This window comes from Marmota monax, unplaced genomic scaffold (assembly GCF_021218885.2).
Source record: "Marmota monax isolate L192 unplaced genomic scaffold, Marmota_monax_Labrador192_F-V1.1 WCK01_AAM20220418_F8-fsc00071, whole genome shotgun sequence".
NCBI lineage: Eukaryota > Metazoa > Chordata > Mammalia > Rodentia > Sciuridae > Marmota > Marmota monax.
Window position 1 is genome coordinate 8101338 of NW_026695217.1, and position 13578 is coordinate 8114915.

The following is a 13578-nucleotide window of genomic DNA, read 5'->3' on the forward strand; positions in this document are numbered from 1 at the left end:
AGTCCTCAGCCAGTCCCGGAGCAGAGGGAACTGGTGCTGGAGCACCGGCTAGGGTCCTTCTGAGTGCAGGTCTCAGCACCATAAGCCTAGTAAACTCACCCTGTGTGCACAGACACTTACTTGGCCCCAGTCCCTGGGGTGCAGGAAGCCATGGGTGGGCTTCCAGGGCCCACCTTTCTGGGCACCCTTCAGCTCTGCTGTTCCCAGCCCTGCGCCCTCACATGGCTTCTCTTGACCCCTCTTCTTCAGCGCTAGCCTTCGCGGTGTTAGCCCCTCACTGCAGGATAGCGCCCACCAGTCTGTTCCAGGAGCCACGGAGAACAGAAGGCTCCCCTGGAATTTGGGAGTGGCCCTCTTGCCTCTGTGGCGCCAGCTTCTGTTTTGTGGCTGGGATTATTATTATTATTATTCCCTTTCCCACATCCTCCCAGTTTTCCTTCTTCCTCCTGAGCAGAGGCTACACAGCCATGGGCCCCTGAGGAAACCCGGTGAAGGCCACCTCCCTCTCCAGCCTCCACTGTTCTTGATTTCCTTAAAGTGGCCTCTTGCAGGATACTGTCCCCAGCTTCCAGGTAGCTCATCCTAGCAGTGCCCCCTTAAATGCATTCATGAATGCAGCCGAGCCCTGCAGAGCCTCTCCCCTCGGCTGCTTCATGAGAGCAGCTAGAACCAGGCTGACTGTGGGCAGCAGTCACCCCACATGGGGACCTTGACCAAGCTGCTTCACCTCTTAGCCCTGTTCTGTTCGTAACACGGGGACTTAGCTGTGCCACCTCGTTGGTTGGAAGGAAGTGAGTTGCCTTATGTAAAAAATGCTTAATATTTTAACCATTTTATTATTTTTCTGTAATGCCTCAGATTTTCTTTTATTTACTTATTTATTCTAATTTGTTATACATGACAGCAGAATGCATTTCAATCCATAGTACACATATAGAGCACAATTTTTCATGTCCCTGGTTGTACACAAAATAGAGTCATGCCATTCATGTCTCCTACATGCACTTACGGTAACGATGTCCATCTCATTCCACCGCCTTTCCTACACCACTGCCCGCTCCCTTTTTCTTCCTCACCTCTGCCCTATCTAGAGTTCATCTAATCCTCCCATGCTCCCCACCCACCCTCATTATGTATCAGTGTCCACATATCAGAGAAAACATTTGGCCTTTGGTTTTTGGGGGATTGGCTAACTTCACTTAGCATTATATTCTCCAACTCCATCCATTTACTTGCAAATGCCATGATTCTATTCTCTTTTTAATTCCTGTGTGTGTGTGTGTGTGTGTGTGTATACATCACATTTTCTTTATCCATTCATTTGATGAAGGGCATCTAGGTTGGTTCCACAATTTAACTATTATGAATTGTGCTGCTATAAACATTGATGTGGCTCTGAGCCTGTAGTATGCTGTTTTTAAGTCCTTTGGGTATAAACTGAAGAGTTGGATAGCTGGGTTAAATGTTGGTTCCATTCCAAGTTTTCCAAGGAATCTCTGTACTGCTTTCCGTATTGGCTACACTAATTTGCAGTCCCACCAGCAATGTATGAGTGTTCCTTTCTCCCTACATCCTCATCAACTGTTCTTATTATTTGTATTCTTAATTGCTTCCATTCTGAGTGAAGTAAGATGAAATCTTAGAGTAGTTTTGATTTGCGTTTCTCTAATTGCCAGAGATGTTGAACATTTTTTCATATATTTGTTGATATATTGTATATCCTCTTCTGAGAAGTGTCTGTTCCATTCCTTGGCCCATTTATTGAGTTGTTTTTTTTTTTTTTTGGTATTAAGATTTTTGAGTTCTTTATATATTCTAGAGATTAGTGCTCTGTCTGATGTTAGTGTGGCAAAAATTTGCTCCCATTCTGGAGGCTCTCTGTTCACCTCACTGATGGTTTCTTTTGCTGAGAAGAAGCTTTTTAGTTAGAATCCATCCCATTTATTGATTCTTGATTTTATTTCTTGCACTATAGGAATCTTATTAAGAAAGTTGGGACCTAATCTGACATGAGGAAGATTTGGGCCTACTTTTTCTCCTGTTAGGCACAGGGTCTCTGGTTTAACTCCTGGTCCTTGATCCACTTTGATTTGAATTTTATGCTTGGTGTGAGATAGGGGCTTAATTTCATTCTGCTGCCTATGGATTTCCAGTTTTCCCAGCCCCATTTGTTGAAGAGGCTATCTTTTCTCCTATATGTTTTTGGTGCCTTTGTTTAATATGAGATAACTATTTATGTGGGTTAGTGTCTGTGTCCTCTATTCTGTACCATTGGTTTACATGTCTATTTTGGTGTCAATACCATGCCATTTTTGTTACTATTTCTCTGTAGTACAGTTTAAGGTCTGGTATAGTGATGCCTCCTGCTTCACTCTTCTTACTAAGGATTGCTTTAGCTACTTTGGGTCTCTTATTTTTCCAAATGAATTTCATGACTGCTTTTTCTATTTCTATGAGGAATATCACTGGGATTTTGGTTAGAATTGCTTAAATCTGTATAGTGCTTTTGTTAGTATGATCATTTTGACAATATTAATTCTGCCTATCCAAGAACAAGGGAGATTTTTCCATCTTCTAAGGTCTTCTTTAATTTCTTTCTTTAGTATTTTGTTGTTTTGATTGTAGAGGTCTTTCACTGATTTCCAAGTATTTTTCTTTACTTTTTGAGGCTATTGTAAATGGGGGTAGTTTTCCTAGTTTCTTTTTGAGAGCATTTGTCACTGATATACAGAAATGCCTTTGACTTATAGGTGTTGATTTTATATCCAGCTACTTTACTGAATTCATCTATTAGTTCTAGAAGTTTTATGATGGAATTTTTAAAATTTTCTAGGTATAGAATCATATCATCTGCAAATAGTGATAGTTTTGAGTTCTTCTTTTCCTATCCATATCCTTTTAATTTCTTTCGTATGTCTAATTGCTCTGTATAGAGTTTCAAGGACTTTGTTAAATAGAAGTGGTGAAAGAGGGCATCCCTGTCTTGTTCCACTTTTAGAGGGAATGCTTTTGATTTTTCTCCATTTAGAATGGTGTTGGCCTGGGGCTTAGCGCAGATAGCTTTTACAATGTTGAGATATATTCCTGTCATCCCTAGTTTTTCTAGTGTTTTGAACATGAAGGGGTGTTGTATTTTGTCATGCTTTTTCTGCATCTATTGAGATGATCATATGATTCTTATCTTTAAGTCTGTTGATGTGATGAATTACATTTATTGATTTCCATATGTTGAACCAACCTTGCATCCCTGGGATGAATCCCACTTGATTGTGGGATCTTTTTGATATGTTTTGTATTCCCATTTGCCAGAATTTTATTGAGAATTTTTGAATCTATGTTCATGAGAGATATTGGTCTGAAGTTTTCTTTCTTTGATGAGCCTTTGCCTGGTTTTGGAATCAAGGTGATAATGGCCTCATAGAATGTGTTTGGAAGTATTTCCTCTTTTTCTATTTCATGAAATAATTTGAGGAGTATTGGTATTAGTTCTTCTTTGAAGAACTTGTAGAACTCGGCTGTGTATCCATCAGGTCCTGGACTTTTCTTGGTTGGTAGGCTTCTGATGGCACCTTCTATTTCATTCCTTGAAATTGATCTGTTTGAATTGTGGTTCAGTTTGGGTAAATCATATGACTCTAGAAATTTGTTGATGCCTTTGATATTTTCTATTTTTTTTGGAGTACAAGTTTTCAAAATAATTTCTAATTATCTTCTATATTTCTGTGGTGTCTGTTGTAATATTTCCTTTTTCAGCATGGATGTTAGTAATTTGAGTTTTCTCTCTCCTCTTTGTTGCATGGCTAAGGGTTTATCAATTTTATTTATTTTTTTCAAAGAACTTTTTGTTTTGTCAATTTTTTCAATTGTTTCTTTTGGTTCAATTTTATTGATTTCAGCTCTGATTTTAATTATTTCCTGTCTTCTACTGCTTTTGGTGTTGATGTGTTCTTTTTCTAGGGCTTTGAGATGTAGTGTTAGGTCATTTATATGTGGACTTTTTCTTCTTTTAAGGAATGAACTCCATGCAGTGAACTTTCCTCTTAGTACTTCCTTCATTGTGTCCCAGAGATTTTGATATGTGTATCAGTGTTCTCATTTATCTTTAAGAATTTAATCTCTTCTTTGATGTCTTTTATAACTCATTGTTAATTCAGTAGCATATTATTTAGTCTCCAGGTGTTGGAGTAGCTTTTATTATGTATTTTTTCATTGATTTCTAATTTCATTTTATTATGAGCTGATAGAATGCTGGATAGTTATCTCTACTTTTTTGTATTTGCTAAGAGTTGCTTTGTGGCATAGTATATGATTTTTAGAGAAGGATCTATGTGCTGCTGAGAACAAAACTGTATTCTCTGGTTGATGGATAAAATATTCTATATCAGTTAAATTTAAGTTATTGGTTGTATTATTATAATTGTTAAGTCTTGTTGGTATATGGTTCCCTTAAGCAATATGAAATGTCCTCTTTATCCATTTTGATTAACTTAGGCTTGAAGTCTACTTTATCTGATATGAGGATCGTGGTCCATGTGAATGGTATGCTTTTTCCTAACCTTTCACCTTCAGTCTGTGTATTTCTTTTCCTATGAGATGAGTCTCTTGGAGGCAGCATATTGTTGGGTCTTTTTTTAAAATCCAGTCTGCCAGTCTGTGTCTTGATTGGTGAGTTTAGGCCATTAACATTCAGGGTTATTATTGAGACATAATTTTTATTTTCAGCCATTTTTGTTTATTTTTGGTATCTAACTTGATTTGGTTTCTCCTTTGATCGATTTTTCCTTTAGTGTAATCCCTCCTTCTGCTGATTTTCATCATTGTTTTTCATTTCCTCCTCATGGGCTATTTTGTTGAGGATGTCTGTAGTGCAGGCTTTCTAGTTGTAAATTCTTTTTTGTTCATCATGGAAGGTTTTTGTTTTGTCATCAAATCTAAAGCTTAATTTTGCTGGATATAAGATTTTTGGTTGGCATCCATTTTATTTTCATTTTGAAATGTGGGATAGCATGAAAAGACCAAATTTAAGAGTTATCGGGATAGAGGAAGGCATAGAGTTCCAAACCAAAAGAATGAACAATGTATTCAATGAAATAATATCAGAAAAATTTCCAAACATTAAGAATAAATTGGAAAATGAGGCCTATAGGACACCAAACCAGGACACCAAATCACAGTAGATCCACACACCAAGGCACGTTATAAGAAAATGCTTAACATACAGAATAAGGATATAATTTTAAAAATCACAAGAGAAAGGAATCAGATTACATATAGGGAGAAAAATAATTAGAAGTAATACACAAATTTGGGGCTTCCCAATTATTTTTTACATATAATTTCTGATAGTCTTAGTGAAATGATTACTTGTTTGGTTTAATAGTAACTTCAGAACCACTAACGCACACCCAGGACCTGTGGCAGGAGCAGGCGGAGGTAGCTGCTGGACAGGCAGCATTTGGGATTGACGGTGAGTCTCCTTCGTGTTGGCTCCGGACCTCTGAAGGACTGCTGGTGGCAGAATCACAGCGCACAGGGCATGTCTGTGCACAGCTTTTTGTTCTGGTTTGGATTTTCTGTCAGGAGCACCTCTGCTTTCAGCTAGCAGGGCAGCAGGGATAATCCTATTGTGTGTTATATGTGCATTTTAGGAGGTGGTGCTGAGGTTAAAGAAGGCCATGGAACTAAGCCAAGAGTAGGTGGGTGGTAGGAAGCTGAGCCCAGAGGCAGAAACTGGTAGCCAGGTGCACTGGAGTTTCCCTCAGGAGGACACCTAGCAGCAGGCCCAAGGACAGGGCTCTGGCTCCTCCCACAGTGAAGCCACAGTGGAGCTCAGCACACAGTAAGCCTACCACGCTCTCTTATTTGGGCTAAATACCCCCAAACTAAATGGATGACCCTTCCCCAGGACATTGGCTCTAGGAAGCACTCACCTGTGCCAGCCACTGGGCTCTGCCTGCTCAGTGATGCAGAGTTTAACTCATTAAAATGAGACAGTGAGACACAGTGAGTTAAACTCTGCTCTGCATCTAAACAGAGATATGAAGAGAAAGCTGTAAGACACTGTCAGGAGCAACTGAAATCCTAAATAAAGGGAAGGCATGCATCATTGTCCTGGTTTAGGTTATTCAACATGTAGAAATTAAAAAATCCTTAGGTGGGATGATAGACGTTCATTCAGAGAGGTGTAAATTAGAATCAGAAAGGGCCGATGAGGCTGTGAATGGAGTGCTCAAGTTAGGAGAGGCCCAAGGAGGGACTCTAACTGATCAGGGAGATGTTCTGAAGGAGATGGGTGCCCTGGCAAGAGAGTCCAGAGTGCGCAGTGACAGGCCTGGGGAGGCCTGGCCTAGAAGGTGGGACTTAGATTGGCATGGGGTGCCACGGAGACCTCGGGCAGAGTGCTGGTGTGGAGCAGGCGTTTTGGGGTTGAGATGTGGTTGGAGGCTGGGGAAAGGAGGGTGAGTGGGGACATGGAGAATAGGCGCTATCCTCGCTGACAGGCAGTGGGGATCCCCAGTGGGGAGCCTTATCTCTGAGTAGAAGGCCCTTTCCCCTGGACCTCCTGACCCCAGTTGTAAAAGGGAGGTGTGCTTCTCACCCTGAAGGCAGCGCTGGTCTGTCGGCCATCCCCCTGGCTTCCACTGAGCATACCACTCTTACTTGTTGGGCATCAGGAGCAGTGACCTGCCCAGGTGATCTGGGCTCTCAATTTTGCCATGAAAAGGGTTTTTATGTATTCACTCTTTCTCCCTAAAATATTTTGAAAATCTAGGTTTGTGTTTTGGGCGTTACCAAACCTGGAGCCTGGCGCTGATGGACACATTCTGCAAGCACCTCCCTCGGTGGTGTCCTGAGGGCAGTGGCACCCTGGTGCCTGGCTGTGTGTCATTTGCTTTTGGAATATTCTTCTCAACACGTCACCGAAGGGACACAGAAGTCATCAGGGTAGTTGACTGCAGCTGAGCAGGCCCCGGGCTGCCTCAGTATGCACTCTCACGGACAGCGTGATGGTATGGGTTCCCCCACTCACCTCGATTCAGGAGATGGCACATGTTGGTGGTCTGTTCCTGTAACTGTTTCTACTGAAGTTGCAGATGACTACTCCTGGCTCAGCTTGCTTCCTACCAGGCCTTTTTTTTTTTTTTAATGAATGTTGCTTTCACTGGATTTTGTTAGAATAGGCCCTTAAGAGGATACTACACCTGAGGGAAATATCCCCCTTAAAAAGATCTAATCTTCCAGCCCCTCACATGGTGTCCGCTGCTCCAGCTGACCAGCTCTGCAGGGAGACAGTGTTGGCAGTCCCGGGGCTGGTTTCTAGGCAGCCCAGGTGGAACTTGCCTCCCAGGACTGTTCACATTGTGCCCTGGTGGCCGTTGCTCTGTGTGAGACTGGGAGTCGTCCTGCTCCTGCTTTCTAGCACGCTCTCCCCAGAATTCTTGTGGCAGGCACTGTTAGCATAGCTGAAGCCTTCAGGGAACCGTGGGTTTCCTCTAAGTGCCTGGTGTTCACTGTTAGGTTTTTTTGTAGCTAAAAACGTAAGTTAGGCAAGATTAGCCAAAGCCAGTAAGGTGACATTCAGAAGGGTTAACTGTGGTGTTCGCAAAGAGGGCAGAAAAGTCAGTTGTGTGAGCATGCGCCCTGGAGAACCAGCCCTCCACAGTTCATTAAGACGTGAACAAAAAGCACCTGAGGGTCTGCGTCTGCCACCTGCTCCACGTGAACGAGTGGGGCGGCTACTAAAAATAGGCATGTGTTTGAGCAGCATTAATAAACGTGGGTAATTGCTCCCTGTTGGTGCAGTTGCGCTGTACCTCTGTGTGGTGTTGAGAATTGGCTGTTTCCGTGGAAGTCCTCGTAAAGTGTGGCAGGTGCATGAAGCACAGTGACGCCTTCAGCAGAGCTCACTGACAGGAGCCCTTGTCCAGGAGTTCAGGAGAACTGTCCACAGAGCGGTGAGCTCCCATCACGGAATCTCTGGTCCATTTCAGGAGTCAGAATTGCTTCCCAGAATGTTCTTTGCTACCCTGATGACCAATGTCTGGCACGTGGTCATTGCCACGGTCATCCTCCAGGAAGCTGGTGCCTGAAGGTCCTGTGCCAGATGGGCAGGACAGCACCAGGGTCCTTTCTGCCATGGATTGTATGATTCTAGGTCCCTTCAAGGACCAGCAGTTTATAGGAAAGAAATGACTGACAAGCGAGTGTAGTAAGAGATTGGATTCGTAGATGTGGTGTGACCATAGCAACCTCATGACCTCTTATGTATTTCCTGTTGCTAGATTTTGACCTGGACATGATGGGTTTTAGTAGCAGTGTAATGAAAGGTGACCTCGCCCCTCCACTGATGACCAGGGTCACTCTGGCCAGTCTGGATGGTTTGTTAGGTGGCCCCGGGAGCCCTCATTCAGTCCAAGAAGGTTCCTCCCAGGTGGAATGGGCTGGGCTGTGCTGTGCAGTCTGGCTTCTGCGAGGAGCAGGGACCAGCTTTGGGCAGCAGCCAGGAGGGGCATGCACTCTGGCAGCCTTGCCCTCCTCAGCTTTGGGCCGAGTAGTCTTCTGCTCTGATTTGGCAAAAGCATAATAAGATGAGGAACATAAAAAAGAAGTAATGTGAGATGGAGTCCTCTGTCACATGGATGGGAAGGGCCACTGAGGGCCCTCACTGCCTGTGTCCTCTCTTCTGATGCGCCTCTCTCTTGCATTGTAGAGCACCAGAACTACTTTGGAATAGACGAAAACCTCGGCCCTGTGGCTGTCAGCATCCGGAGGGAGAAGGTGGAAGACCCCAAAGAGAAGGAAGGGTCCCAGTTCAACTACAGGGTGGCTTTCAGGACAAGCGAGGTAACAGAATGCCCTGCCCTGCAGCTGTCCGGGCTGAGTCTCTGGGGCACCACTGCTCTAGCCAAACGGGGCCTGGAGGGCGTTGATTTAGTGTATGACCACACATTTAAGGTAATTAAAGAAGGGTTGCAGGGTGTTATTCTAAGTGAAAAGTTTGGAAACCTGTCCCATATATTCAATGGTAATGATCTTGCTGCCACCTTACAAGGTAGAACAGGTAACAGGATAAAGACCGAGGCCTGGGGGCTAAGACACAGAGGACAAAGGTTATAATGCACATCAGAACCGAAAATTAGTTTAAAATCCAACATAAAACTGGCTGGCCTGAGATGGGTGAGTGTTCTCTGGTGCTCGAACCAGTCTGGGGACGCTGTGTACCCACACTCAGTGCACTGCAGACCCAGGTTAATTTCCGGCCTGACTCTTCTTAATGAAAATTCATATTGGTCATTTCTAAACATATATTGTATGACCATGTGAATGTGACACCGGAGGCCACTGTGTGGTGAATGTGCACTAACAAGACTGCCATGGCCCCCTGGTGCAGGATGGTGGCTCAGTGGGCAGCTTCACTGGTGGTACAGAGTCAGAGCTCATCTGCACTATGGTTTTGGTCCCTAGCCTGTTGGATCCAGAGGGGTGTCTGCTTGTTAACTGTCCGGAATGTATGTTTTGATGGACCACTGACATATCTGGGAGGAGAGAGCTCTGTCCAGTCCTGCAGCTTATGTGGGCACGTGTGGCCCTGTCTCTCGCCTGGGGTATGCAGCTGTTCTGGTGACCAAGGCTCCATGCTAGATATATACACATGAGATGAAGTCACTCTCAATGACATGGTGGAGTGCTGTCCTAAATAGATAACTAGGAGTAAGCACTAACTGCACTCTGGTGGCTGTTCCTATAGCTCACGACCCTGAGGGGCGCCATCTTGGAAGACGCTGTGCCCTCCACTGCCCGGCATGGCACCGCACGGGGACTGCCACTCAAGGAGGTGCTGGAGTACGTGGTCCCAGAGCTGAACACACAGTGCCTGCGGCAGGCCTCCAGCTCCCCCAAGGTCCCAGAGCAGCTGCTCAAACTGGACGAGCAAGGGGTGAGTATGGCGCAGGGGTGTTTGAGCCTGTGTCGTGTTTCTGAGACCTTGAGTGTCCTCGTTATCGGCTTTGAAAACTACTTCCTGTTAACACTTGGAGCTCTGCTCTGCAGTTTCCCCAGCACACCTTCCTCTAGTTCAGAAACCTGCTGCTGTGCGGCAGCCATCTCGGCTACAGTGTTGGTGTGTGCCAGCAAGCAGGAGTGCATCCCTCGCCTGAGAGTAGACAATGTGCAAGCCTGGTGACCCTTATGCTTATCCTTGTTTGCTCTGGGACAGTGCTGACAGATGGGTGTCCCAGACTGCATGAGGAAGACCAAGGCTGACTGGGACTTTGTCCCTCGCCCATAGGGGCAGTGAGGCCAAGACCACCAGAGCTTCCCCAGGCAGAGGAAGGAAGAGAGCTTGGAGACATGGAAGTGCGGTGAGCACCTGTGCAAATCTAGAGGAGGTGACCTTTTGCTGAGCCCTCCTTGGGTAGAGTTCATGGGTGCTACACGGATAACCGCTGCTCAAGAACCCTGACCATTCCAGTTTCTTTACAAAGAAGGAAGCTTGCGAGGTGGGGGCAGGGATACTAAGGTGAAGCAGAGCGTGGAGCCCTGGAATGCTGGCCAGGGGCTTGGGTGAAGGTCTTCCTCTGGGACAGCTTGGGGTAACAGGAGCTGTGTGCAGAGCGGGTTGTGCTGAAGAAGGGGTCACAGGCTGAGGAAGAAGGAGCGGTGGTGACGTGGAGCCCATCATGTGTTCATGGACACTGCCCAGGAGCCCACCAGTGCTGCACAGGCTGAGATGGTGCCCTGGTGGGTGGAAAGGAGTCTTTCATGTTTCATATGCAAAATTATTTGTAGGGGAAACTGAGCGGCAGGTGTCTGAGTGCAGATGATTTATTTTAGTGAGTGAATTTGTTTTTAAATCCAGGATTAAAATTTTTAAAAGGTAGTAGTCACGTGTACTTCCAGAATTTCCCAAGGAAAATATTTTGCATGTTTTAGAGGACTATGATATAAAGTCTTTCTAGGTAAAGTAACACCACACTGGCAGTGAGAAGCTGTATGGTAACACCCATATCAAATAGTCCTGAGATCTTACTGTCTCAAGAGCAAAACCTGGCATGTCAGAACATCAGGCCACACTCTGAACTTGAGTGGTCAGCCTTTCAAGTGGCAGGATGAGCAGAGTACGGTGACCCTGATCGTGGCTGGTAGAGCATGGGGAATAGGTAATGTCCTGGAAGCAGTCTTGGAAATGGGTTGAGGGGTAGAGAGGGTGTCTCAGGGCTGTCCTTTCCTCAATCAGCACAGGCTCCACAAGAGTAGTGCTCCGGCTAGGCCATCTGGGCAAGACTGTTTCTCCTTATGGTCAACCCCTCTTCCCCTTCATGGCCACTCAGCCCTTGTCCACCTGTTTACCTTCATGGCAGATTGCTCAGGAACAGACTTCATTCTGCCTTAGTGAGGCCCGTGCTCAAGGGGGTGCAGGGCCACAGTGAGGGCTGTGCTCAGAGGGGAGCTGGGCCCACAGTGAGGGCTGTGCTTGGAGGGGAGCTGAGCCACTCTGAGGCTGCATGCTCTAGATGAGGACTGAGCCACTAGGTACTCAGACTAGTTTCAAGACAATTCTGAGGCTTTGTTTTTATCACCTTGGTTTTAATTTAAATGTTTTTGTCAGTGATCACAACGCTTCTGGCCTTGGGTTACAGCAGCCAATTGTGATCCTGTGCAGAAAGGACAGGGAAACATGCTGGTTCTTCTGCGATCCATGTGTCCGTTCATTTAGGACCCTGACACCACGGTGGTTGTGACAGTGAGTGTTTTTGTCCACAGCAGTGCCCAGGCCCAGGGGCCAGCCTCCTCTCACCTAGGGCTGGTATATGCAGGGAGAGTGGTAGAATCTGTGGAGTGGGGTATGCTCAATAAAGCAAAGGTCAAGCAGCAGAGGTGAGACCCTCAGAGCAGTGCGTGAGAAGCCCAGCTAGCAACATTAGGTCCTGCAGCTGCTACTTGGGGCCCTGATGCTGTGTGTGCTATGACCAGAGCACCTGAGGGGAGGTGAGACTTATTTTGCTCCCAGTTTCAGAGGCCTCAGATCATGGTGGAGAACTGCATGGTAGAAATAGGGCAGGCAGGCAGAACTGGAAGTTTGCTCCCTCCAGGGCAGCCAGCAAACGGAAAGCAAGAGAAGAGGGTCCGGAGGACAGATGCATCTCCCACAGCCACACCTGCAGTAACCCACTTCCTCCAACCACACCTACCTGCTTACAGTCACCACCAGGAGTTCATTCAAGTTATTAATCACTAAATGGATTAATCCTGATGAGGTTACAACCCAAAAAGCCCCATTCAGAATCTTGCTTGCTGCATTGGGGACCTGCTTTCAGTCTATGAGCTTTTAGGGGGACACTTCTTATCCAAACTCTACCACTAGGTATCCTGATTCCACAGTCACTCACCCATCAGTGCTTATATGACAGTTGTGAATCACAAGAGTGACCCTAAGATAAGGTCTTGAAAGATGTCCTGACATTTATCATGAAATGCCATAGGCATTTCTATTATATTTCTGTTATGTATTTATTTGTTCAGTTTTTGGAGAAATTTCTTTTCTTGACCCTGCTAAAGAACCAGTTCTTTATTGACTTGGTAGCTTCTGCACATTGTCTCCCGCCCACACGGAGGTTGGGACCCTGGTCTCCACTGTGCAGTGGGGAACTGGTAGCTGAGTGGTGCCCAGGGCCTGGTGCTTTCATTGCCACGGCATCCATCACTGCACTGACTGTGCCTGGCCATGAGCAGAGGACATTCCTGCCACCCAGGGAGGTCACCGCAGGCAGTGTGTGTGGTCATTGGCCAGGAGTGCAGACGAGGTGCTGAACCTGTGCTGCCCTGGAAGTGAGGTCATCGTGCCATGTTTTACTGCAACAGCCAGCTGTGGGTTTGGATCTGAGGTTCTGCTTCACATCTTGGTGGTAGATGTGCATAGTGACGGACCCTGACTGTCTGTCCCTTTCTGAGGCTCCAGTGCTGGTGAGAAGGGCTCTGATTGCCCAACTGGGAAGCTTTCCTTGGAGAAAAACGGAGGCTGTGAGAGCTGACGCAGTTGTGCCCTGCCGTGGAGGGTGGGCCCCGCTTCCAGCGCCCTCGTGGGGATAGGGAGCAGTTGGGCAAAAGCCCACCCAGCGCTGCTGGAGCTCCTCCTGGCACAGTGCGTCTCTAGCAGACAGGGAAGGATGTGAGAAGTGGCCGTGGTTATTCAACCAGAGTTACTCCTGTGGAAACAAACAGCTCTCTGTTAATGCACATCTATCACAGGTCCCACTGGGATCTTTCCTTAGCAGACCTTCTTTTTAATTCTTTCCTGTCTTATGTGTTTTCATGAACGTTCAAATACACTAAAGAAGGAAATGGCATTAGAACCACAGGGGGAATCTTACTAAAGTTCATGGCCTTTCTCCTGCCTCTGCAGGCTGAGATCAAGTATTTGCCCCCTGGCCTGTTTATGGAGAGCACAAATCTGACTGACTATCCTTCTGGAACCCCAGCAAATCCCATACGATTGGCCGTTTGTTGGATCTCCTGAGGGCTTCCGACGCTTTTTCAGCTGTGTTTGGGGTTTCCTGGGTTGCTACTTATTTGTAGCAC

General features: G+C 46.0%; 1 protein-coding gene across 2 annotated transcripts in view; it reads left to right on the forward strand.

Moving 5' to 3' along the window:
• Sipa1l2 (signal induced proliferation associated 1 like 2) overlaps positions 1-13578 on the forward strand; it is a 138757-nt gene that overhangs the window by 66960 nt on the left and 58219 nt on the right. For both annotated transcript variants that reach the window (XM_046432069.2, XM_046432068.2), the window contains exons 3-4: positions 8711-8844; positions 9749-9937. In XM_046432069.2, the coding sequence (XP_046288025.1) occupies positions 8711-8844; positions 9749-9937 (323 nt within the window). The remainder of the gene's footprint in view (positions 1-8710; positions 8845-9748; positions 9938-13578) is intronic.